The 27,554-nt window shown below is 37.6% G+C and overlaps 1 protein-coding gene across 7 annotated transcripts; it reads left to right on the top strand.

Moving 5' to 3' along the window:
- Window positions 1-460: 460 nt before the first annotated feature.
- On the top strand, window positions 461-27,554 carry LOC135215431 (UDP-glucose 4-epimerase-like). 7 transcript variants are annotated; one of them, XM_064250075.1, is made up of 8 exons: window positions 461-584; window positions 14,677-14,928; window positions 16,123-16,236; window positions 19,019-19,198; window positions 22,087-22,267; window positions 22,680-22,833; window positions 25,317-25,447; window positions 25,639-27,554. In XM_064250075.1, the coding sequence occupies exons 2-8, from the start codon at window positions 14,686-14,688 to the stop codon at window positions 25,686-25,688; spliced, it is 1,053 nt and encodes a 350-aa protein (XP_064106145.1). In that variant the 5' UTR covers window positions 461-584; window positions 14,677-14,685; the 3' UTR covers window positions 25,689-27,554. The 7 variants fall into 7 exon arrangements, with proteins under 7 accessions (XP_064106145.1, XP_064106143.1, XP_064106141.1 ...); XM_064250073.1 differs by lacking the exon at window positions 461-584 and adding an exon at window positions 2,229-2,405; XM_064250071.1 differs by lacking the exon at window positions 461-584 and adding an exon at window positions 2,417-2,583.

Here is a 27,554-nt window from a genome sequence, read left to right as displayed (position 1 = left end):
GCGCAAGGTAACACTGCGTCCCGGGCTTTAAATAGTTCGCTGTATGTAAGTTTTAGGTAAATAAAAGGATATCTGGGTGTACATTTGCAACTGAAAAGTGTTGTAATAATTTACTGTATGCGAATTACACCGTTAATATTCGAAATAGGATATTTAAAGCCCGGGACGCAGTGTTACCATGCGCAAACACCACAGCCGGATAGACAGATGAAAAAAAAAAAGAATATAGTAAATTTTCTTTAGAGAATTTACTATAAAACTGAATCTGAGGTGAACGTTTGTCAAGAAGTGACAGCACCACATATATTCGAAAACTGCTTCATAAATAATCGAAGTTTGTAGACAACGGTTTGCAATTAAATTATAAAATTCAGCATCCACCGATATGTGTTCGAAAAACGCTTCACTCAACATTCCAACTAACCACGATCTAACACATTTATTTGTCTTGCAGCAGGTGTGTGTCCACCTGCTATAAACACCTGTTCAACGTGGAAGCCCCCAAAATTATGAATTCTTTGGTTACATCACGTTCAGGACCCTCATTCACATATCAACGGTGACTGCCTTTACACACCGCTAAGGTAAGACATCTCGTTAATTTAAAGGAACGTGTGAGCCAACATTCACGGAGCTATGGCTGCGAATCTCACAAATTAATCTCTTGAACTTAATACTGTTTGTTGTTGTTTACGATGTAGTGGCGCTACGTACGCAAGCTTATATTAGGGCCTTGCGCATATAGCCTATAAGTATAATACAGCGATCTGAACTTTCTGAATTGATTAAATAATCGCGAGAAGAAAATGATTAAAATTGATGTTATGCAGGCGAAGAATAGCCAGGTGAAGTTTAAATTCAACGGGTATGATTGCATCCGCATCAAATCCTCATGTGCTCGCCAGCAGGAATAAAATCTATTGGGTAAGTCGTGGATGGCCGGTTGGGTAAAACTTTAAAGTAAAGGTGCGGTTTGGTGTTTAGTAATATCTCTAATATGCCAGAAAGGAAACATCCCTGAAAACCAATTGAGTACAATACTGGCTCCGCCAGATTTTGACACATCAACTAGTAGGCTACGCTACAATTCAGACAAAACCTAAAAACTTAAACAAAAAACAGTTACAACCAACATGCGAACTGTTTGCCAACGTCTCATCGAGTTTTCGTGACAAATCATCCCATTAAATGTGTGTTGACATTTTGTTCTCGGCAAAGCAATGGCATTATTGCCCTACACGGCGATACTGTAGACAAAGCAACTGCTGTTGCCTGCACACGGTCCCTGTCTCGAAATAACATTAATTTCGTTGGGTAGAATTCTCAATTACGAGGGCACAAGTAATGTTCTTTAAGGTCCACAATAATATAACTACTGATGGAAGCAGTAGTAAAATTTTATAAAACTATGTAAAAGTTTTCACAGTTTTATAAAATTTTACTACTGCTTCCATCAGTAGGTATATTATTGTGGACTTAAAAGAACATTAATTTGTTATAACATGTTTTATTATTACTAATATTATGTTTCTCTCTGTTGTTAGTCTTTTCTCCACTATTTCTATCAATATTATTGATAACATCATACTCGTATCATCCAGTTTCCGATTCGACTCTCTCTCTCTCTCTCTCTCTCTCTCTCTCTCTCTCTCTCTCTCTCTCTCTCTCTCTCTCTCTCTCACACACACACACACACACACACACAGTCGTAAACCCAACCTGTGACACCTTAACTGCCACGTTTCTAAACTTGCTTAACCTGAGTCTATTAACACGAAAATTAGGTCACCCAGTTTTAAAAATTATATTACAAATCGGCTTCTTTTCTGCACGGCAATTAAGAACCACTGTGTTAATATGAGAGAGAGAGAGAGAGAGAGAGAGAGAGAGAGAGAGAGAGAGAGAGAGAGAGAGAATTTTAGTGAATTGATAAATTTGGTGTTCAACTCCATCGACTAATGTCTGCGTCCATTTAACAGGAAGTGACGGCCAACTGACAAAATTTATGAGATTTTTACATATATATCGTAATGTTCATTCACACCATTTTAATTACTTTGATGACATTTCTCATTGAAACGCTCGCTCGTTTTCTATACACACGCTCCTTTTCTGTATAGGGCCCGAGAAGGGGTAACTCCGGTAAAACTCTATTGATTTTGAGACCCGCTCCGCTGTGCACAGGCGCATCAACTCTACGGTCTGACTAGACGACTGAGACCGAAGCACGCACATACACACACACTTGTATCGGTGCCAGCGTGTCGCCGAGTACCTGCTCTCTGGCACCACTGCTCATGTTTACCAAGTATTTCAGTGTTTATAAGACAGTTCGATAAAAACCGAAGATGGAGAGACACAACAAGAGTTTATAAATGGAACAGGAGGTGGATCAAAGTGGAAAGGTGAGAAAATAGTCAAATTATGACCAAATTCTGGACGTGATCTCTGTTGCCTCATTCATTCAATTCGATCAACGAGAAAACGTCAACCAACTTCCCTTGACCGAAAGGTCGAGATGGTGTCGGCTCGACTCTGTGTTCTGCAAATAACTCGTAATTTCTAAGAGTATAAAAACTTCATGTGAGTATTACTTGATTTTTAAATCGTATAAAAAATTTTGCTATCACAAAACAACGCCTATAACAAAAGTGTCCAGACAGCAATACCATACTCTAAACCTAAGCCACCTAACGTGCAAAGGATTCGAATTCAATGTTTACACCATGCCACGCAAAATTTGCCGTTTTTCACACAAGCAGTCGAGTTATCATTTTCCTGTGCAGTTGTTGAATCAGCATCAGTTACTCTGAGTTAGCCCAACATGACAGAGAGCGAAATGTGAGCTAAGTTAACATTGGCATCGCAATCTTTAACAGTATACCAACCAAAGTGCAGTGAGTATTGCTTTTCACAGGATACGGGTCAGATAACCGTAGACCGAAGTGAAGTTAATCTCTAAGAAAATGGTTCTAAGTATACAATTCAATACCGATCGATAATCACTGTGATATCCACTGCACCTGTTTGCACCATGAATCGAGACGTGTGGTTGATCGTCTGTCTGTCTACGTCAGCAATCTCTATCGGAAGTTGACCAAGTTTCGTAATCGTTCAGTGATGACGAATCATCGATGAAAAACTTGGAAAATATTCTTGCTCTGTAGAGTAACTAGAAATAATTTGAAAATTCACATAAAACTGTTTTGACGCCATAGGGAAATGACGAGACTGAGACAGAATTGAAAACACTCAGGGAAGTGATAATATAAAGAATGAAACTTCCATGTATAGTGAAATATTTGTATTTAACTACTGCTAAAATTATTTTACCACAACTGAGTCATTCACACAAAGTAAAATTGACCACCGATATTATCATCAATTGATTTAATCTTAAAGCAGTCCTTTTTTGTTTAATGTAACTTTTTAAATGGAAAATATTTTCTCAAATTTATTTTATCATCAATCAAATTATCGAAAGTAAACAAGAACACGAAAACGCTGGTGCATGATTACGGAACCGTTTGGGCAAAATCCCTAGCTGCAATCCCTTTCGTTCCTTTTACTGTACCTCGTTTTTTATTCTCTTTCTTCCATCTTACTTCCAACTCTTTCTTAACAATTGATTCATAGTGCAACTGCTTCGAGGTTTTCCTCCTGTTACACCTTTCAAACCTTTTACTGCTAATTTCCGTTTCAGCGGTGAATGACCTCATAGGTCCCATTGCTTGGCCTTCTTGACAAATTCTCTATTCAATTCAATTCAATTCTTCCTGTATTCAATTATTCTGAATTCATACTGGCTATACAGTTGCTAAGTTTTTCCATATTCTATTGGGATCCACGTAGAATGGGATTACGAAATCTCAGAAAATAACGCCTAAAGAAAACTTTATTCATTCATTCCAGTCGAAACGAATAATACCACACGATAAAATCCATATTTTTTTTCTAAACTAAAACATACGGCAATGGGTAGATGTTATAATATAACCGTTGAAATATGTTATGTTTCTTTATCGTCATCATTATCAAAGACGAGAATGCTACTAAACATGTTTTTTTGTTTTAAATTTTATTTAGAAAATACAGCAGGATTTCAAGAATAGAATAGAATACAGAAGTTAGGCCAGAGGCCAAGCGCTGGGGCCTATGAAGACATTCAGCACTAAATGGGAAATTGAGGGTAAGAAGGTCTGACAGGTGTGATAGGAGGAAAACATCGTAGTTGCCCTGGGAAACAATTTTAAGAGAGGGCGGAAAGTCAGATGGAAGAAAACGAATATGAACGGAGGCACAGTAAAAGGAATGAAAAAGTTTGCAGCTGGAGGCCGAAGGGACGCTATAAAGACTCTTAGGTAATGTCTACAGTGCATCATGTGAGGTCCACTGATGGCACTACCCCATTACGGGATGCATGCTTTCAATTTATTTATTTTTTAAGAATTTCAGGAAATATAGAAGGATTCCAAGTTATTAAGGATAACACGAATGTTCTTATATTCATGTCAAATTCATTAATAACAAGTATAAACTGCGCTATTTTTCTTCGGCGCAATCGAGTTTTCTGTAAGTCGTCTTATCATCAAGGCCACAGAAAATAGATATACCTTTCGGTGGTCTCGGCCGCGGCCCATGAAACTTTAGCCCCGACCCACTGGTGGCCTGGTATATATGGTTGCCAAAAGCACGATTATGGCTAAATTTAACCTTAAATCAAATAAAAAATGACTGAGGCCTCAGTCATTTTTTATTTGATTTAAGGTTAAATTTGGTCTGTTTGATGCTTGGAGGGTGGATGATCAACATACCAAATTGCAGCCCTCCAGCCTCAGTAGTTTTTAAGATCTGAGGGCGGAGAGAAAAAGTGCAGACAGACAAAAGTGCGGACGGCAAACAAAGCTGGCACAATAGTTTTCTTTTCAGTAAACTAATGAGGCAAGGTTCTTTAACAGAACCATTATCGTTCTCATTACCAAATGTAAAAACTGCAGTAGAAAAAAAACAGAGCATAAGAACCTGACAAAAAAAAAAAAAAATAAAAATCATCTTTATGTCATGGAGAGCATGGAATCAGTTTTCCCAAACCCCACATCTCCCAGAAATATCCAATGTTCCGTCAATATTTTTGTTTGTTTCCATTTTTAGTCGTCTGCATGATTGGATAAGTAATTAGATAACTCACAGATGAAGGGACTGTATCTTGACGAGACAATGTAAAATATTACTGAACAGTTACAGAGTTTTCACTTTAATCAAAATACGAATATATTTAGTTCAGCAGTGTGAAAACTATAAAACAATTCCATCTGTCTCTCTCTCTCTCTCTCTTTGCAGACTCGGTAAGTCTGTCTGACCTCCCGTCTGACTCTCAGTGTGTCTCTCCTAACAAAACGACCAAACTAAGTACTGAAAGGCTAAGGAAGGCGCCCCCCCCCCCAACAACTGTTGTCCCTCTTATGTAATATGGTGGAGGGGGGGGGGGGGGGGGGGGGGCTATTGCGCAAACTCCAGACCTTGGTGCGAACGATCTTAGTCAAAGCCGCCGCGCCAGTGAAAGTGGAAAGCGTCTGGTGGAAGAGGAAGAATTATTTCCCAAAATTTTCGCAGCTCACGGAATAGCGACGTCAACAAGGATAGGAAGCGCCTCAGTTGCGCGATCGGTATGGTCTTGGCCTACCAACTCGGTAGACGCGAGTTCGATTCTCGGACATTCCACTGAGGGTGAGAGATGTGTATTTCTGGTGATAGAAGTTCACTCTCGACGTGGTTCGGAAGTCACGTCAAGCCGTTGGTCCCGTTGCTGAACAACCACTGGTTCAATGCAACGTAAAAACACCATACAAACAAACGAATAAGGAGAGGATCTCAAAGAGAACGATTATTTTCGCAATAGTAGAAATCACACTTGATCCAATATGACCCAATGTAAAATGTAGCCGTCAAAGATGTTGAATTAATCTGCATTTTGATGTTTTACATGACTACGCGCTCGGTTATAGCTGGAACAGGGTAAATTAACTTTCAGTGGCTTTAACTGCCTACATTTCTTTTAAAGGAATTCTTTGTAAATACTGAAAGTAATTCTGACAAATTCTAGGAAATGGACACAGGCATCCTTTGAAATAATTCCGAGTCAGGAACGATTAGTGAAACTAACAAGAAACACTTAGAGGAGAGACGTTTTAGTTACCGCAGTTTTCATGGTGATACGAGAGCAAGTTCCAAAGACCCTAAAAACAACGTTTTTCGAAAAGTGGCAGTTGCAAAAAAACTTGGTCACAGATGTGTTAAGAAATAGGTAAAGATATTTCAGTCAGAGTGGAAGTCATGCAACAGAATGATACTGTGTAAAAAGGGATCTTCCTGCATCAAGCCACTAAACTCAACATTTTCCTCATTTATTTTTAAGTTTTCATCTCCAACTTTTGACGAGCGTTACATTAGTTTGTTTGTACGGTATTTTTAAGTTGCATGGAACCCGTGGTTATTCAGCAACGGGACCAAAGGCTTTACGTTACTTCCGAACCACGTCGAGCGTGAACTTCTATCACCAGAATTACACATCTTTGACGCCTCAATCGAATGCCCTAGACACCAAGTCGACCATGCCACTGAGACGCTTAGAGCGTTACATTTGAGAGTCAGTCTGTGAGATGAGATATATTCTGGGTGGAGTGTACAGTCTATACCAGGGGTCACCAACCTTTGAAGCGAGCAGAGTTAGAGAATCATAAAAATGCAGTACTGTTAGAGCTTTAATAATAAAAATGGCCTTAGAAACTATTTATTTTTCATTTAGAGAATCATAAAAATGTGGTACTGTTGGAGTTGCAATGACAAAATTGGTCTCAGAAACTATTTATATCTCATTAAATAATCGATAAAGTTGATGCCTATAATATGCTTTTAAAAGTGAATAAAATTTAAGATAATATTGTTTTAAGAATGTCCATCGTTTGGAGTCGCACAAGTGTCTTAAAAGGAGCCGCTTCAGGTTGGCGACCCCTCGCATGGCCACCGAGAGAGAAGGCCTAGCGGATTAAACGTCATCAGGGTTTCCCAAGCAAAGGTAGTCCGACTGACCTAGACCTACGGTCAGTCAGACTACCTGCTTTAGTACTGCTCTAAATTCAGAAGGGGTCACACCGCTGATTTTTTTCGAGTGAATTACCATCTTTTTTGCGTTATTTGTAGACCAAAAGGGATATTGATAGTGAACATAAGTTTGCGAGTGTTTCTGCGACGATGCCTTATCATTGTGTTGTCCCAAATTGCAAGGGGAATTACGAGACAGGGCCCAAGGTCACATATTTCTTTCCCCAAGAATGAAGAACTCGCAGCAAGATGGATACGAGCCATAAAACGAGAAAGCTACACCCGACCAAATATAGCCAAAAAGTGAGTATACAAAATACCACTTGACATTTACCTCATTACTATTGAAATTATAATATCGTTTGTGGAATATTGGTGTAGTGTTTTGCTAATAAAATCAATATACGTAGCTTAGGAGGATCATGGACATACAGCTACATTTGCATTAATCACCATGATGTATTTGATTTGAGATATTCGGACACTTCAATATTCGTTAATGGGCAATAGTTTTAATATACTGCAAATCTGTTTTCAGGTTTGCAGTTTACATTTCGTGCCAGAGGATGTTATATGGGAAAAATCCTGTTATGACAAAAGTACTGGCACAAACCTCAACTACAAAACTGAAAATACCACAACTTCGTGAAGGTGCCCATCGCATCGGAGAGAATCTCCAGATTCGAAGAGAGCAAGGAAGGATCAATCAGCGATGCAGGCTGCAATAGCAGAGAGTGTTGCAGTAGACATTTTGTATACAAATTCTAGGCTATTCAGTTCTGTTGATGAACTTGTTGGGAAGCTACAGTTTTTAGATACTCAGTATTGGACTTTGATAAAAAATAATGAGGGTGACTTTCAATTTGTCGTGTTGCGCAATTCCCGTACCCAAAATAATTTTATCCCTAATGATAAAGAATAACTGCGAAGTGCAAGCTTTCGTTCAAGACACTGAAGTAAAATCGATTAGGGGACTTCAAGATTCCCGTAGAAGTTCATGATACTAATACACTTGAAAAGATATTGGATAACTTAAGTAGAGCGGATAGCTAGAAGTTCAAAAACTTGCAACAGCATTAGTGTTATTCAGTTGGTGATTTCATTTTTATCCATTCTTTTAGATGAACCATCATTCAAACATTCTACCGTACTGAAATTTGTTTGTGAACACTGCATTTAATGACTTAATAAGTTGGATTATTCATCTGAGTTAGTGATATTTTCCTCTGTCTTCTATAATTGTTCTCCCCAGGGATACAGGCTCTTGAGAGATAATTTCTTATATTACCTAGCTACTCCACTATAAAAAGGGTGTTTGTTTCAAAAAAAATTCAGTCCGGCCACGGAACAAGATGATAAAATTTCTTGATGTACATCAAAAATAAGTATAAATCATTATTGCCCAATGACAAAGTAGTGATCCTGATGGTTGATGAAATTCATCTAAACCATATTTGATTATAAAGGGGGAAATATTGTTGGCTCAGCCTTTGATAGCAGCGAGGCTGCAACAAGCGCATTTGTTTTTATGTTAAATAGCGTACGGTCAAAATTCAAGGACGTTGTGCATATTATTCCTACTAAGTGTATGAAAGCCCAAACTTTGCATAATATATTGAAGAAAATAATCGATTGGATTGGAATGAAATAGGCTTTACAGTATTCTGTGTTGTGCCGATAACAATGCCATTAATGGAAAAGCTATGTCATTTTTTGCCCACCCACCAAAAATTATCAATTGTGTATCATCATCCTAGTCAGAGTGGTAGGCCTCTCTTCTTTATGTATGATTCCTTTGTAGCAATTTGTTGAAATGAAATATAAGAAATAAAAGGGAAATGTAATTCTTGCAAAGAAATGGATCACTGGAGCGCATGAGAGGAGATCTTTCCAGAAATCACAGATATCTTTCGGGAATTAGTAAGGGCTCTTTATTATATCCTCATGATACGGCAGCAAATATTGTTATGTATTGTTATATAATAATCAATAAAGTAACACAAATACCTCAATTCAGAACTTGTAATGACCAGAGAAAATTTGCCTCAGCACTCATATATAATATTCTTGTAGACGATGAGGCTCTGTTTCCAAATGAATTTTGCGACTCAGGACACAGCACTGAAACAGATAGAGAAAATGATGATATGGGCTTCTACAAATGTATTAATGAATAATTATTGTTGTCAGGAAAATAACTCGATTGTAGCAAGAAAAAACTTAACCAAAAAAAGAAAGTTGGAGACTGTTACGAAAAAAAATAATACTTCCAGCATTTCAAATAATAATTTAGAGAGTAAATTATCATTATTTTTTTTATTTTTGTTTTTATTTCCATATTTATAGCACCAATTTATGATTATGATTATGCTTTGTAAAGTCACTGCTTCGTTTTTGTTTTTACTTACATGTATATAAATTATCTTGATGTACTATTTTTACTATCATTATAATTCTATCATCCTTAAACTACTTCTTTTATTTATCATCCATAAATTAATTCTTTTATATATCAACCACAAGTAATTTCTCTATTTCCTATTGATATTATCAATTATACCATAGGAAGTCAAGAGGGCATCACAAATGTTTAAGAAAGTTTATCCGAGATGCGGATTAAAGCACAACCATCGGACTACCTTCCCTGCTTCGCGCCCCCCATCGAGCTCGGTGGCCATGCCCCTCGCCTGGATCGTCACTCAAACCAACCTCTAATCCCCCACCTAACTGGGGCCAATGATACCTGCATTATTCTGGTTATGTCCTTCTTTGTGTTAGTGAACAGGTCCTTACTTAAGGCAACCCTTCCCATAACCCTTGCAGAAGTACCGATCTTTAATGCATCAACTTCGTCGTTCAAGTATGCCACGAGTTCATCCGTCAGTCACGTGAATGGAAGGGGAGGAGGCGTTATCTCGGATTCATCTAATCTCGCTTATCGCGTTGGGATGTGCCAACGAGGTATCTCTTTATCAGGATTACACTTCAATTCTGATTGTTAAGTGGACTGCGGAACGACGAGACGCTTAAAATTTTTAATTTTATATATATATATATATATATATATATATATATATATATATATATATATATATATATATATATATATATATATATATATATATATATATATATGCCTAAGAATGTTTCAGCAAAAGCTAATCAGAATTTTAAAGCAACAATGACAACCTCACTTTAATGAGTGGCTTCTGAAATATCGTGAAGAATGAAAGTAAATGTATTGGCCCACCTAACAGATCAGATACGTGGCACACACAGATAAGAGTACTCTTCAATAAAAAAAATGTAAAAAACGCTGTCACTTGGTTAGATATGCCGTTCATTTTACCGAGATTATCAACCTAAGTGATCCCTGAAAGCATCTACCGAGTGCCAGTATGATAGACGGGTTATAGGAACCGTATCACTCATTAGACTGTAAAATTGACTGGTGAAGGCTGAACTGTACCTGTTGCTCTTTCTTACTCTAAGTAGTAAGTAAATTATGTGTTTACTTTATACGATTTCCGGTGACTGTCAAAAGAAGACGTTATGAAATCTCGTGCACAATAGTCTTACTTTATACGATTTTTGCTGACCGCCTAAAGAAGACATGAAATATCACGTACTAATATTCTTTTACTAAGCAGTGCATGCACAACACTATTCCCAAATCGATAATCGACTCTTGTGCTACGTATTTTCAAAAGAGCGTTTGCCATCGTAATATCAAAACGGGGTACTAACTTATATATTTGGTATTATCCCACAAACCTATCTTTTATTATTATTATTTTTTAGCTTTTTTTCTGTTCATTTTTTTAATCAGAGAAGCGAAAGGAGTCTTGCAATTGTCCACTACAGTAAATGCAAATCTTCGTTGAAAACTAAAATAGTAGCTACTCATTCGTATTTCTTCCACTCTCGCTTTTTTTTTTCTCAGTATGATACGGTAAACTAATTAACGCACAGGTTACCTTGCAGGAGACAACCAGTTTCAAGCTGTCAGAAACTGCCCCGTAATCTGGAACACTGAGGTGTTTTCTTGAGTAAAAACCTTGGCGGAATGACGGGCCAATGCGAACGTTTGCATTAGCAAGCATAACGTAAAGGTACCCGAATTAAAAAGGCGTTGCTATTCATAAGACGCAGAGAGAGAAAAGAAATAAGCGCTCGCGTGGCTAACTAAGGTCTGTAACGAATGTATTATTGTAAGGATGCAACCAGAATAATGTCATATGAATAATCTTAACATGGTTATACATACTCGTACACTGCATGAATGACACGTGTTTCCGAAGAGCAAACAATCGAGAAAATTAGCTTGACGTTTTATACGAGAAAAATCTCGTTAGCAAAGTATCAGCTGAGCGAGGACAGGTCTACGTAATACATTCTTGATAAGGCTTCAGGTGCAATCAGGGTCCTGGTACGATGGATAGAACACATTGCGGGGAGCGGTAAGAAAGGTGTGTGTGTGTGTGAAAGGCTTTTGCACACCTCTGTACCGGTATGGTTTGTTTTGTTTGTATGGTGTTTTTCCGTTGCATGGGAACCAGTGGTTATTCAGCGATGGGACCAACGGCTTTACTACGTGACTTCCGAACCACGTCGAGAGTGAACTTCTATCACCAGAAATACACATCTCTCACCCCTCAGAGGAATGTCCGAGAATCGAACTTGCGGCTACAGAGGTGGCATGCCAACACTATAACGACCACGCCACCGAGGCGCTTTGTACCGGTTATCGAAGAAAAACTTGTTGTCGTAAGTTATTGTTGTACGTTAGTTGATACCAAGGGAAGGTGGATGACGTGCTAAAATTGAACCATAGGGAGGAACATTATATTATCGTTAGGCCACTGAAAGATTGAAAGTAAAAATGACTTAAAATGAGTTTAAAATCAGTTAGCCGGAGGAAATGATCAGCGTGAGTACCATTCAACTTCAAGAATAGAATACTGGAAGTTGTTATAGAACAAAACATAATCAAGATAAGCTGACAAAGGAATAAGAGAAAGGACTGTTGAGGGAGAAAGAACGAGACCAGTTTCCCTAATGGGATAGCCATTGTTAATAGAAATTTTGCGTCTCTAGTGATTTTCGAGCAATGGGAGAGGCACCTCCTTATATTCCAGTGCATGGATCATGTGTTCCTGAATCATCACCTAGAAAATACTTTTATTAATGGTTTAGTTCTTCCGTTATAGATTGAGCTGGCCTTATGCCAAGGCGCGCTTTTGCCTCTGGGACCAGTGCATAAAGTCGATGGTGCGTTAAAATGTCTGGGCGAGAGAGTTTGTGGAAAGTTTTCAGTGAGTTAAGTAAATTACATTATCTTGCCAATAAGTCGCGTATCCTAATTAGTGACGTAATGCGGATGGATTCTGTGTACTTCCGGGTACAAATCTTCGACGAGACCAGGCATCTATACTGGTGTCAAAAGACCAAGTTTTCCAATATTTTAGCATCTTGCCGCTGCACATTGTACCACATAGTCAATACATGGTAAATTGCTGTATAGTATCATCGTGTTTGTGATATCACTTCTTTTGTGCGACCAATGTGATCCCAGTATAGACAAAAGGACGAAGTGCACAGTTTGGGGTAAAGTGCTGAAAAAAACAGAAAAAAAAAACAGAAAAACATGATTGATAGGAAACCCATGTTGGTCCCTGAAGATGGGCAGGGGGCGTGATTCTCAAAGCATCACTGATAAATGAAATGCGCATAAAAGCATTCTGGTTTTTCATATACGTCTCACCATTAAGGAAGAAACCGCACGTTATTTAGATGCAAGTACCATACGAAATCTCTCGTTCACATTCACCTGAACTCTACAGTAAATAAAACGGCCGACAATGTCAGAAGGTAACTGTGTTGGTTATTATATCTAAAAAATACATCAATATTCACCAGTAATCTAAAGCAAACATTAGCTAATTCACGGTTTTTAGGACTCAGTTTTCGTAAACAAGCAAAAAAAAAAAAAAAAAAAAATCAATAAACAATGATACACGACAAAATACAAATACACACTTACTCATACATCGTTTGAAGCCATACCCGATTATTTAACGGAAAAGGATTTTCCCCTTCTCTACTCTGGTATGCAGGAATATTTGTTAAGCAACTGACAGTTAACGCAACAGTTTTCTCCGTTGTCCTCTTCACAGTTTTCGAGGCGCCATGATATTTCACACACCAATAAAAGCACGTACAAACATCCACGAGAATCTGAAATTTTTGAGTTTTCTTTCTGAGAGAGAGAGAGAGAGAGAGAGAGAGAGAGAGAGAGAGAGAGAGTTAGTTTTGTCGAAGAACGAAGACGCTAGACATGACATCCAACAACATCGAGTCCTATTTTTTTGACGCACTGCAGCGAGACCGATCGTTATATCTGCCTGAATGGGCAACTGCCATAATCCACAAATGGGTTGAAATGAAGACGGACAGAAGCCATCAGTTCCAGCCGCACTTAATTAATGATTCAGCGAACGAATGAAGTTTCACATCTCGTTTATCGACTGTAAAATTGGTAATTAAGAGGCTGCCAAATAATAGGCGGGTGAAAATTATATTTTTACTGACACAGAGATGGTGAATTATTTTCATAATAAGATATTATTAACTAAGAAGACCATTACTGTGCGAATAGTTTTTTTCTTTTCTGTTCTTTTTTTTTTAAATACGGAACTTGCGTTTTTGATAAGTTATGGCTGACCGGGAGATGCAGGGATTTATCGATGACGACGCCTTTGTCTGGTTACATTTCTAAATGTCACTGTTCTGGCCCTTTTTCTTCCTCTCGGTAAATAAATAAATAAAAACTCAGAATAACTGGTGAGACGTACAACAAAGCTAAAAGGATCTGAAATAATAATGTTTTTGAATAAGCTGACCTTTTGCCAGCACGGGCTCTTGCTCATAGAGCAGCCCGTGATTCAAGTTGAGTATGTGAGATGGTTAGGACGATTTGAAAGAGTCGAGGGAGTGGTATTAAACATTTTATAAATGTAAGTACAGACTGGCAAGGGCTGTTTCGTGGACTCATTGTCCTTAACCATAGCTGTTACGTACGAAGACTTGCTTTAACCCAGCGTTTCTTAAACTCTCTTGTGCAGCGGACCCCTTTTATTAAAATCACTCGTGTAGCGGACCCCTTATTAAGATAATTTCCCTCTTGGGTTTAAAAATGTTTTCAGGGTATAATATATAGTACAAAAATTGCTACTGAATTATTTATTAATGGCTTATCTTCAACATAAATGTTTACATTTGACTTAAATAACTTTGCAATTTTGCACACAAATTTTTTGTAAACTTAAGAGCAAGGCTCCCTCCTCACATTATCCTGAGGATCCCTTGGAACATTCCACGGACCCCCGGGGGTCCGCGGACCACACTTTAAGAAACACTGCTTTAACCGAAACTGAACTATAACACCCGCAAGTAGTCGAGATGAAACCACTCGTAAAGTATTTAATTTCATGAATCACAGCTACCACCGATATTATCAATTACTAGGCAGTCCATCACTGAAGCAGAGACGGTCTCTCGTTTTCTTCTTTACAGGGCTGAAGGATGGGCAGAGTCGTGCTGGTTACAGGAGGAGCTGGGTATGTGGGGTCTCACACGGTTGTGGAGCTCCTGAAGGCGGACCACACCGTCATCGTGGTGGATAACTGTGTGAACGCAGCGAAGGCCACGGAAGGAGATGGCCTCCCCCCGGCACTGGAGAGAGTTCAGAAGATCACGGGCAAGACGCTGACCTTTCACGAGCTATCGCTCCTGAATCGTCAGGCTCTGGTCAATGTGTTCTCAAAGGTAACATTGATTGCACATTTTCCTCCAACTAGGAATCCTACTCTAAATAATAAATTTCTACCAATCACTTTTGTATACTGCCTCTCTGTAAGGAATAGCCTCAGGTGGAATATGTGTGTCCGACATGACACGCCCTTTTATACAAAACGTTAATAAGTTCGTACATAAAATCTGATTTAGTAAGAGGAATGAATATACGTGTCCAAGATAGCACTCCCTTTTATATAAAATGTTAACAAGTTTGTATATATATCTGATTCAGTGAAACAAATTTGTGTCTAGTCTGCAGATTCTACCTTTTATGAGTCCTTACATGAACACTTCACATAAAGTAACAAGGGATAAGGTTTTGAGAAAGTTAAGGCTGTTACTTTTAAGGAGAAAGGAGCTTTTGGAGGCTGGACTGCTCACTTTGTAGGCTTACGAAATCAAAACCCTTATAGGTGCTGGTAACCATTATTTAATAATAATATCCTCCGCCAAGAACTCTGCTTTCTGTTCAGTTTGCTTGCTTGTTTATTAACGTGGTTATATAAGAAATATGCAGCTTTATAAAAGATTTTACCATTGGTATGTTTCGTGACTGGCAACTAATAATTTAATTTTGGGAGAGATAAGTATAACTTTGTTAAGAGAAAGCGCCCTTTAGGGGGGAGTTGATTACTCACCCCTGATAGTTTACAATCTCCATGCATTTTTTTCTTCAATATGAAGTATGCCAGACATCTTCCATTTGGGGTCAAAACATCTACCAGTAATGTACTTCATCCCTGTGCTAATATTAATTTCATAGTGATTACTGCAATCTTCGTGTTACTAGCTAACTACATGATTTACTTTTTCACAAAACCAGCATCTCATTATTTTATTTTTCACAAAATAATGAGATGCTGGTTTTTATTACGGAGATGGAAACATCAGTCGTGAAAAAATAGAGCCACGTAGTGGAGTGTTTTCAATAAAGAAGTTGCAACGATATTCTTGATTCTATTTAGTAAATTCAAGAGTGAAGCGATCTTATTTTTCGAAAGATGATCTACCTGATGTTTAACGAAAAGCGACTCCACTGTAATAATGTATATTTTGATGTTGATAATGTTTGCCACAACAGATTTTTCTGATAAAAAAGAATGTTTATTTTTGTGATATTTAAAAAAAAGGTACCCTTAGTCATCTTACTCTTGTCTGTTTCAGTACAAAGTAGATGTCGTGATACATCTGGCAGCACTGAAGGCTGTTGGAGAATCGGTGGAGAAACCGCTGGCATACTACGCTAACAATATTACGGGTACACTCAACTTACTAGAGGTGAGTTTCAAACCTACCCTTCAAAACGTATCTTTGAAGGTCCTCCTCCAGGACCTTATTCGATGTATTATTTCTTTTGTCAGGTGTTTCCGGGTCTCAGTAGTTTATTGTTCTCTGGAATAACGTGTTCTTTAAAGTTCTAGCTGTATCTGAACAGACTTCATTGGTTCTTGAATATCCCTGAAATGTTCATATATCTGTTTTTAATTTCTGGGGTAAGCTCATCCAACAAACTGGGTGCTGTGTACTCTAGATCCTTCTTCCAATATCTCAAGTTACATCTTGGTTCCGCCAGTCTATGTTCGTCAAAGCTCCTTCGTCAGTTACACATAACTTAGTATATTGCTTCTTATTGCAATGTAAGTCAAAACACATTACTTAATGAATTTTTGCTGTCAAACTTGACGTCAATGGAGTGGTATCAGAATGGACGCAACAATGTCACAACATAATTTAATGTGCTCTTCTGCTCTAATGTAGATTGACGCACTTATGTAGACCGACCCACTTACGCAGATTAAGCCACTTATGTAGATTGACCTACTTCTCTACTCTGAAACACTTAAATTTATCACAAACACCCACACGTCCCAGTGGAAAATGCCCTTTAAATTGTGGAAACGTTTAGATCGATTGCTTCATGCGTCATTTTTTTTTATTTCTGAACAAAAATAAACCAAATGTGTAAACCTGATCACAGTTCATATGAATCTCTGAAGAGCTGCTAGTATTCTTGGCAAAAATGTTCTTACTGGCTATTAATATACTGCGTTCTATAGACTGTAGCCACATCGGCGGTTATCAGTGCAAGCACATAATATTATACAACGAATAAAAAAAATGTATTCATTAAATATCTCATACACCATTTATCTATTTCATACATAATTGTTAATATGTGTAAGTCTTACGTAAATTTTTGGTCTTATTAGCTTTTAAATATAAACGGCTATCTCCCCAAACTCAAATACACCATTCGTTCCAATACTAAATATCTTCCTCGAGAACTCTGGAGGGGTCATCTATCCTCTTCACTCTGCCACTTGAAGAAGAAATATTCCTTTAACGCCCCGACCTAGACACAACCAGCAAGCGCCTCTGAGTCTACTCCAAGGAGACCAAGCAGTTACTAGAAATTGGTTGCGGTTGGCGCCCCCCCCAAAAAAAAGAAAAAAAAAAAATCAAACAGGCGTAGTCCGTTTCAGACAGCGCAAAGCTGACTTCTATCTTTTTGGCAACTTACTGGAATATCAGGTGCAAGTCGACCTGAAAATTCCCAGTATCTTCTGATCATTGCTGACCAGAATCACTCAGAAATATGCCATTTTTCTGATGGGTATTAAATCCCTATAATGTAGGGCAATATATCTTTACGTGGCGTGTGGAATTCTCTGATATCCTGTTGTCTGTTTGTATTGTGTTTTTACGTTGCATGGAACCAGTGGTTATTCAGCAACGGGACCAACGGTTTTATGCGACTTCCGAATCCCGTCAAGAGTGAACTTCTAACACCAGAAATACACATCCTTCACCCCTCAATGGAATGCCCAATAATCGAACTCGCGGCCACGGAGGTGGCAGGCCAGGACCAAACCGATCACGCCACTGAGGCGCTTTCAGCTATCCTATAAGACTTGACACATTTCCAACCGTCAGAACGTGTGCTAGTTCTGAAAAAGTTTGGTTACTTGTCCCATACGATCTGATAAATTAACTGGCTTAGATTCTAAATAATCACTACTTAAGTGCACTAAAAAATAAAAAGTCGCAGTAGATAATAGAATTTTAATTTTCATAAATGAAAATTTCCTTCAGTTCCACTAACACATCACAAAACTCTGCAGTATAAATGGAGGAATAGCTGAGTATGGATCTGGCAGTTTTTAACATTTGGAAAAACTCATATACCCTGTGTCTTCATTAGATTTAAAGCCATCAGTGCATACAGGAACATCACCTGCATACTGTGGTGCAAGTTCTATATAACATAAAATACACTGATCCATTTATGTCTTTTATTTCAAGTTAAAATGGTGACAATGAATGTCACATGCTAACTTCCAAGAAAGGATTACCAAATCCTCTGTACTTCTGTGACATTTCACAAGACAGCTTAATACTAGTGTTTTACTCAAAAATAAAGTAGATGCGGCATCAGTGGAAAATCTTTTCAGTCAAGAGAATATCTGTCGTTTTTGACTGCCACTGGTTGAGGAATTTGGCAGACTTTGGAACTTAATCTATCTTTGAGCCAATCTTTGAGCCAGCAAAATCTGGAAATGGGGACCATCCGGGTTTCCAGCTTCATGAACAGAATTCAGTTTTCAGTTATTGGAGAGACACAGATGTGAAAACGTCACAACCATAAGTCTACTTCTGTAATATTACAGCTTTACATAGGTTAATTAGATACGTCAGCTTCCCAAGAGGTACGAGGCAATGCCTTTAAGAGGTACGAGACAATGCCTTTAACAAGTCCCAAGTCACACTACACTTAACTCCTCATTAGTTGATTTCGAATAGAAGATCTTGTGGTCTATTGAGGTCTATTGTCAAATATTACCGAAGGAATCTGGTTTCTGCTACGAAGGGGATTCTTTGTTTATTGATAAACAGGGTCAGTGTAAGGACAGGCACCGATTTGTGATAAAAAAAAGTAAAATTTAAAATTATGTTTTCAGTCCATGTAACTATTATGTTTATATTATTCAGAAGAAAGTTTTAAAACATCAATGCTGTCTGTGCTGACAAGTATTTTATTTATTTATTTTTAATTATACAGGTGATGAGTGAGGTCGGAGTCAAGAGTCTAATCTTCTCGTCGTCTGCTACTGTGTACGGTGTCCCACAGTATTTGCCCGCTGATGAAAAGCACCCAACTGGAGTTGGGGTCACGAATCCTTACGGCCAGACTAAATATGTGTGTGAGCAGATCATGAAGGACCTGGCCATAGCAGATAAGGTGAGACTTATATAAGCACTGCAATTTTTCGGGGTGTTAGGACAGATATACAGGTTTTATAGTAAGTACTAATAATAATAATAATAATAATAATAATAATAATAATAATAATAATAATGAATGCTAGTGTAACTGCCGCATTCTATATATACATACAAAAATACACTATATATTTATGTATATATATATACATACATATATATATATATATATATATATATATATATATATATATATATATATAAAGGTAAATGGTGTTTTGCATTTTTTGCAGCGCTACTTGCAAAAATAAACTGATTTGGGATCATGTCAAGATTAGCGAACCTACTCTTTTTCAGGAGAATATATATAGGTATATATATATATATATATATATATATACTATACTATATATTATATACATACATACATATATATATATAATATATACCATATCTATATATATTATATATATATATATAATATATCTATATATATATAAATCAAAATGGTTTGATTTAATATTGCCTTGAAAAATAATGGATTCGCTAATCTTGACTCGATTCATGATTTGGAACGCTATTAAATCAATACTTACACTTTATCCACAATATTAATTTTTGAAATTTTGGAGCTCCAATCAGCAGACATGAATTATTCACCTCTGGAAAAAGTATCACCAAGGAACAGTTGAAAGTGACATTTCTGGCTCAGCATGAACAACAACTACGATAGCAACTGCAAATGTATAGATAAGCACACCACGATAATTGCTCGCTTATCTTACCTTATCAACAGCTCACCAATTCAAGGTGACTCGGGAAAGCCAAGAAAAAAGTAAATTAATTTTCATCACAATCGATCTGCTGACATTGCATTTCCCAATTTCAAAGAATGTTTGTTTGTTTGTTTTGTATGGTGTTTTAACGTTGTATGGAACCAGTGGTTATTCAACGGCTTTACATGACTTCCGAACCACGTCGAGAGTGAACTTCTATCACCAGAAATACACATATCTCACTCCTAAATAGAATGCCCGAGAATCGAACTCGCGGCCACCGAGGATTTCCAAAGAATGATTTTCTAATAGACGCAGTCAAATCAGGTGGAGATTTTTACTTTCTTGCTGGGACTCTGCTCGATTGATAACAGCCAGGATTCAAATTTTTTAATTAGTTTTGGCAACACCTTCAACTATGGGTGCTGTTGTCTCTAGAAACATTTTTCATAAATTTTCGGTACAACCCAAATCTTCTTAGTGGTATACAGGTGAAAACTGACAAATTATAGGCTCTAAGATATATTATGTCCATCTAAAAACATTGAGGATTAACGCACATTACTTTTCTAAAACTTTTGCTTTGAATTGAATATTTTTTCTGATTTAAGAAATTGTTTCTAATAATAATTTTACGCTTCATATCATAAGGATTTAAAAACCTCTTAATTTTCTGGGCACACTGGAATTTCCTGCACACTTAATCTTTAAATGAAAACATAAATACAGCAGCTTCCAGGGCTAGAGATATACGCTTTAGGATCTGGGAGAGGCATGTTTCACAACTAGTGTCGAAATCCCAAGGCCCTGTGGAAAGATGTTCAAAGATGTTCTGTGGTATTGCCTGGGACACTGAAACCCCCAACATATAGATGCAGACTCCTGGAATAGTTATTCTACTCTCAATATTTCAAATACACGGGTAAAATTCCCACGTCAATAACAATTTGAATATATTTATTAATGCAGACTCGGCTTCATGTTGAGAATATAGAAAATTTTAAATCAATTTACATTTTTTATGGAAATGCACACTCAAAGGATTATTACCCAGTATTAGCTGGAAACGGTCATCGGAAGGTATGTGATTGTTCAGCTCACTTTTTCTTCAGCACCTGGGGCAAAAAATTTACTATTGGTTCCTACGAGAATACAACCTCATCTTTCATACACGTAACTTACTAAGGTACCAATTTCCCAATTATAATGAGCAGGGGAAGGAGGACTCCTTTAGCCATCTACACAGTCTAGCACAAGCTGCCAGGGCCGATAGATAGGCCCAGTCCCTGAAAACTTTGACTCTAGGAGAAATCTAGAGAACCCAGTATCCCCAAATTATTATTGCAATTATTATTGCAATTCGACGCCAGATTATAACTTTTCCATGTCTCCCAAATTGTCAATGGGAAGGCGGAGGAGTTGCATTTATCAACTGAAACCTGTGGGTAGGATACTTTGATGTGTAACTCCAGGCCCATCCCAGCACATGAGTAGCCCTAGCTGTTGCGGTTTAGACGAAGGAAGGAGAAGGAAGAAGTGTCACTCATTCATGTGCTTATGGCAATCTGCGAACCTAAGGAAATATGCTTTTCTGTCCACGAGGGGCTTGGTTTATTTGTTTGTTTGTATGGTGTTTTTACGTTGCTTGGAACCAGTGGTTATTCAGCAACGGGACCAACGGATTGACGTGACTTCCATGAGGAGCTTGATTCACAACAGGTCCTGATGAGCTGAACAAAGACTTGCTTGGGAAAAGCCCAAAGATAGAAAGTGAAGGTGACCTACTGGTGCAAAACACCAGGGTTCATTATATCATCTAACGAAGCCAGGAGAATGTGGTGTTCATGGACGATTCCTTCTTGCGTCTGATGGTGCTGAACCTAGAGGAAAGTCTTCTGAGTGTAAGCACTCTCTCCAAAGCTTCCCCTCTGAAGTCTGATGGTAATGAAATCACTAGGCAAGGTCTAGATGACAGGCAATCAAAATTTACCCAGAGATTTTTGAGAATGAATGCCTATTAAACAAAACCTCCACTGTAATCTTTATATTACATCCTGTCCTAGTAAAAACACTTTAGCACTCCCAATGAAATATTCTTAACGAATCTTATCCTTCAAAATTTATTTTCCAGGACTGGCGTATTGTGTTGCTGCGGTATTTCAATCCCGTTGGATCTCATGAGTCCGGTCTCATAGGCGAAGACCCGAATGGCATTCCAAATAATTTAGTTCCCTACATTTCCCAAGTTGCGATAGGAAGGCGGCCCCACGTCAACGTTTTCGGCAATGATTATAGCACACCTGATGGGACAGGTAATTATTTTTTCATTATTATTTGTTTAAGCAGCCATTTCCAATTAAGTCCAATCGGCTGCGATGGGACAGGTAAGATATATGATGTCAAGGTTCATGATAAGTGTTCAGTTAAATCAATAAATCAATTTCAAAATATAAACCAACTGATTTAAAATACCAAACAATTTAGTTGCATCCGTTCTTATGTGCCTTCAGATCGCAATACCTATAGAATACGGTCGAGATTTATTTAAACTAAAAAATGGAAACCATAACTATAACTATATTTCCTACTGACCAACTGCTTTGAAATATCAAACATTTTAGTTGCATCTGCTATGATGTCTTCAGTTCACAATACCTATAGAATACGGTTGAGATTTATTTAACCTATAAAAAATGGAAACCATAACCATAACTATATTTCCAGGAGTCCGCGATTATATACACGTTGTTGATTTGGCTCTCGGACACGAAGTGGCTATAGCCAAAATCTTCCAGCCCGACTTCACGGGTGCCAAAGCTTACAACCTGGGGACGGGTATGGGCATTTCCGTTCTCGAGATGATCAACGCCTTCTCTAAGTAAGTAGTTTATGTCATTAGCATTAAGAGATATTATCGTTTTAAATCGTTTTCAGGGAATGGAATAAAAAAGATAAAGATTTAGGACAAGTATATCTTAGTTTAACCAGACCACTGAGCTGATTGGCAGCTCTCCTAAGGCTGGCCCGAAGGATAAGATATTTTGACGTGGTTAGGAACCAATTGGTTACCTAGAAAAGGGACCTACAGCTTATTGTGGGATCCGAACCACATTAAATCGAGAAATTAATTTATAATTATCAGAAACAAATTCCTCCGATTCCACGTTGGCAGAGCGGGGAATCGAACGCCGGACTACCGACTCGGCAGGCGAGCACATAAACCACACATCCAACGAGGAACTGATTTACGACAAAGGCCAAGCACTTGGACCAACTGGGTCATTTAACACTGAAGGGGAAACTGAGAGTACAAGTGTTTTAAAAGCTGTAACAGTTACACAATGAAACAATTATTTTGAAAAGGTGGAAAGTAAGATGGAAGGAAGAGAATATGAACGGTGGTACAGTCAAAGGAATGGAAGGAGATGCAGCCCGGGTCCAAAATGACGCTGCAAAGAACTTTTAAAGTAATGCCTACGATGCAACGCGTGAGGCGCACTGCTGCACTACTTCCCTAAGGGGAAAATGGTTTTCATGACATCTGCGAGTTATCTCTAGCTGTTCTGAAGTTAATGAGTGTCTTCCATTAATTTACAGTTAGGTTTTCCATTTAATCTCATTCAAACTCGTGCCCATTTTCCACGTAGCTTCTACTTATTTAACATGCCATTCTTAAATATTTGTTTTTAGTCTGTGTCTAACATTCAGAAACACCAAGATTCTCTTCGTATTTTCGTTTCCTTCTTCGTTTCCTTTACAGTTTTCATGTACAGTCGACAAGAATAGAGAAGATACAGTTTTTTAAAATCTTCGGACACATACTGCTCCATAATGCCACACCTGGCAACTGTAGAAAGGGGGCGGAGCTTCTAAATCATTGAGTTTGTTGCTTTTTAGATTTTCATTAAAACTTAACTGGGCATAAATTTTCGAAAAGGGACCCAGACAACTCAGTAAGTTGACCCAGGGGCTATATATAAAGATTCAGAAAGAAAATACTTATCTGTTAAAACATACACATGAAATACTACTGGGAAATACATATGGACAAAAAAGACGGGGCATTTAAGAATTGAAATGAAGCACGAATGTTGGTGAAGACGAAGAATCAACTTCACAGAAAGAAATGAAATGATTTCTCTTGATTGCAAGTGCCATTCAATGCTTCCGCCTAAAAGTTAAATCATTTTTGTTTACTACACATAGCTATGAATATCCTTACTCTTGCCTCTTGATTTCTTGACATTTCATGTAAAACATCTCTGTCGTCTTTTGTCTTTGTACACACTTACTGCACGCCATCTAAACCTGATTATATACGTTAGTAGCACATAAGTAATTACTACTCCCTTACAAGCGCTTGATAAATCCTACATTCAGCTATCTTGTATTTCACGGGGTCTTGTGCAAACAAGCGTAGAGTCAGTGATAAGTAAACAGCTCAAAAATAGTAACCTAACTTGAGATCAAAGTATCTGACGACTTAAGTTCAGGTGATCATTATTCAACTGTCATAACGTGTATACTAAACCAAATATATAGGGTGTCCATAAAGACCCAGGTCCATTCTGAGCAATAAATACTTGAAATGGTACTAGGACTTTATGGACACTGTATACAAAACCAAATATGCAGGGTGTCCATAAAGTCCCAGTACCATTCTGAGCAATAAATACTTGAAATGGTACTAGGACTTTATGGACACCCTGTATACAAAACCAAATATGCAGGGTGTCCATAAAGTCCCAGTACCATCCTGAGCAATAAATACTTGGACACCCTGCATACAAACCCAAATATGCAGGGTGTTCATAAAGTCCCTACCATTTCAAGTATTTATTGTTCAGGGTGGTACTGGGACTTTATGGACACCCTGTATTTACACTTTATTATAATAATGTTTACAATCACCTAACATCACTTTCAAGAACGTTCGTTTACATCAGTAATTTTTTTTCATAAATGCAATTAACCCTTGATGGATCTACTGTTATGCTGAGTGGCATCAGGTAAATCTCCAACCATGTCATGTACCTAAAATAAGTAATTTTTCAAGAAATAAGCTTCAGTTCAGGTGTCATAATACATATCCACGGCTCTTGTGCACCTGGGTTGATATTCAAACTGCTATATACTGAAGCAAATTGAGTAATCTGTACTTTTGGGTGAGGGCGACACAGAAAAGACAATTTCTTGCTCACATTACAACTTCCTCTTACTTTAATGTTACGTTTGTTTCATTCCCGTTTATTTCAACAATCACTGAAATGATCCCACTGCCCACAATTTGAGTGGAAGAGCCTCTTTTGGTAAACACCAAGAAATGTTTTTCTTGACCTATACTTGTTATCTATCCCTCAGGGCCTGCGGGAAGGAAATACCTTACAAGATAGTCGGCAGGAGAGAAGGAGATGTGGCAACCGTTGTTGCGTCCTGTGCCTTAGCAGAGAAAGAACTGAACTGGAAAGCCACGAGGGGACTGGATCAGATGTGTAAGTATTGAGAGAGAGAGAGAGAGAGAGAGAGAGAGAGAGAGAGAGAGAGAGAGAGAGAGAGCACTGTTTCAGTTGTCAACTCTTCATCTGTATTCTACACAGTTTTCTTAGTATTCTATCATATATCGATTATTGAAAATCAATAGTGTTCCAGGAGGACTCTATTAACGAAGTCGACTTCATTCCAGGCGAAGACACGTGGCGTTGGCAGCGATTGAACCCCAATGGATTCTCCTAGAAAAAATAAGAAGAGAGATTCATTTCAGCTCAACATATCGTCAAGCTTTATAATGAGATGCAACTCAGTCACACCTTAGTCCTTCTTTGGCCTTTAGAGACTTATTTTTTTCGGAATTTACAGAGTGCAACACTCGACCGAGCATCTCTATTCCAGAGTGCATGTCCCAGAGACTTATTCTAGTGGGGTCCACATTAAAGGGATGTGGTGAACATTCAGCCTTTTGTCATGCAGTCATTCCAATATGCACTTTCAAAAAGTCTCATATTTCTTCTCTTTTGATCTGGTATTCTGCATTGCAAGCATTTGCTATAACTTTTATAATGAAGACAAACATACAGGTGGTGTCACTCCCAGATAAATACATGATGGAGTTCCCTTCATACACTGCAAATGAAAACTATTTTGATACATTACCACGAAGTAGCAGAAAGAAAATATACATAGTGCCAAATGAGACAAATAATTAACATGCAATGACTATTTTCGAAGACGAATCTTGATTAAGGATGAGCCTTGAGAGGAATCTATTATTTATCAAATATTGTTAGCAAAGATTTCATAATTGTTTTGCAAACCACATACATATAATCTTCATGTTCAGGTTCTGACAAATTTTAATTTTTCATTTATCAGAATGTATTGCATTTTAAGGTCTACGTTGATTTTGGAGTCGAGTTGGGGATCCATACATTTAAAACTTTTACCACTGAGGTATTTTAGAGAAAAAGAAAATAAAATTTCATTTTGTATGGCCATCTGCACAAACATATTAGGCAGCACATTAATTTGAAGGAAGTGTCCACGATATTGAGACCTTGGAATCATCTAAAACACCTCTCTTGTTTACGCTGGAGGTCCGATAGTGTATCCGAGGCTCCACCCCTTTTAGTCTCTTAACGTACTGAACGTAATGTCAATAACAACTAAATGGTCATTTTCTAACAACTTTTATCAAACTGATTTTTATAATTCTAAGACGCTGTGAGGACTGTAGTACATTTTCTCTAATGGCTGGCTTCTTTCCACATTTTTTGCCAGTTGACAGAAGGGTATTATTACACGTGGGCATTCTTCAGATCTTAATTGAAATTATAACGAATCAATCTGGGGAAACGTGATAAATTTATCTGCGTTTGACTGAGGGTTAATATCACATTTCCATCAGGAAAAAATGTTGGACCTGAGGTTTTACACTTATAACTGAGATAATACAATTCTTTTAGGCTGAAGGTGTCAAATTAAAATGTAATGCTATTTATAAAGAAATGGATACCCAAAGACTTCTGTGTTGAAGGGGTTTTGTTATGGAGATTCAAGTAACATCTTCATGCAGATGCCAAAAGAAGGCTGAACAAACTATGTGGGACTGGATTTTGGCGTCTTTTGTTGAATATATTTATTCAGAGGAATATATAAATGCCAAATATAACTTGAAAATAACTAATTCTCCTACGTTCACGGGGCAGGGTAAGAGTTGCTATTAAATGGATAAGAAAGAAACTTTATAAAAATTATGTCCTCCCTAGTTAATCATTTCATGAAAAAAATCATCAAAATCGATTCAATCAAACATTAAACGTGGCACTTGATGGAAGGTGCCATGACGGAAGTTTTTTATAATTATTTATTGAAATTACTACACATACTATACATTGTGATTTATTTAAGAAAATGTGGTCTAGAATTTGCTACATCAATGAGGAAGCATCTAGAGAGCTTCCCAATGCACAACGATGTTCCACGATGTTATCAAAATGTTAAAATTAGGAAATATTTTACGAATTGAATCTAAAAAAAGATTACAATAGCTGTTTGGCCATACATGTTTGAAAAGTGTCTTATCAATAAACTTGTTTTTGTTTA

The sequence above is a fragment of the Macrobrachium nipponense genome, chromosome 5 (genome assembly GCF_015104395.2).
Source record: "Macrobrachium nipponense isolate FS-2020 chromosome 5, ASM1510439v2, whole genome shotgun sequence".
Lineage (NCBI taxonomy): Eukaryota > Metazoa > Arthropoda > Malacostraca > Decapoda > Palaemonidae > Macrobrachium > Macrobrachium nipponense.
The sequence above is the reverse complement of the archived record's forward strand: the minus strand, read 5'-3'. Positions and strand labels throughout refer to the sequence as shown.

Coding starts and splice junctions, on each gene's coding strand:
- LOC135215431 (XM_064250075.1), top strand. CDS start 14,686: ATGGGCAGAGTCGTGCTGGTTACAGGAGGAGCTGGGTATGTGGGGTCT. Junction 22,268..22,679: donor TAGCACACCTGATGGGACAG/GTAATTATTTTT, acceptor CTATATTTCCAG/GAGTCCGCGATTATATACAC. Junction 22,834..25,316: donor ATGATCAACGCCTTCTCTAA/GTAAGTAGTTTA, acceptor TCTATCCCTCAG/GGCCTGCGGGAAGGAAATAC.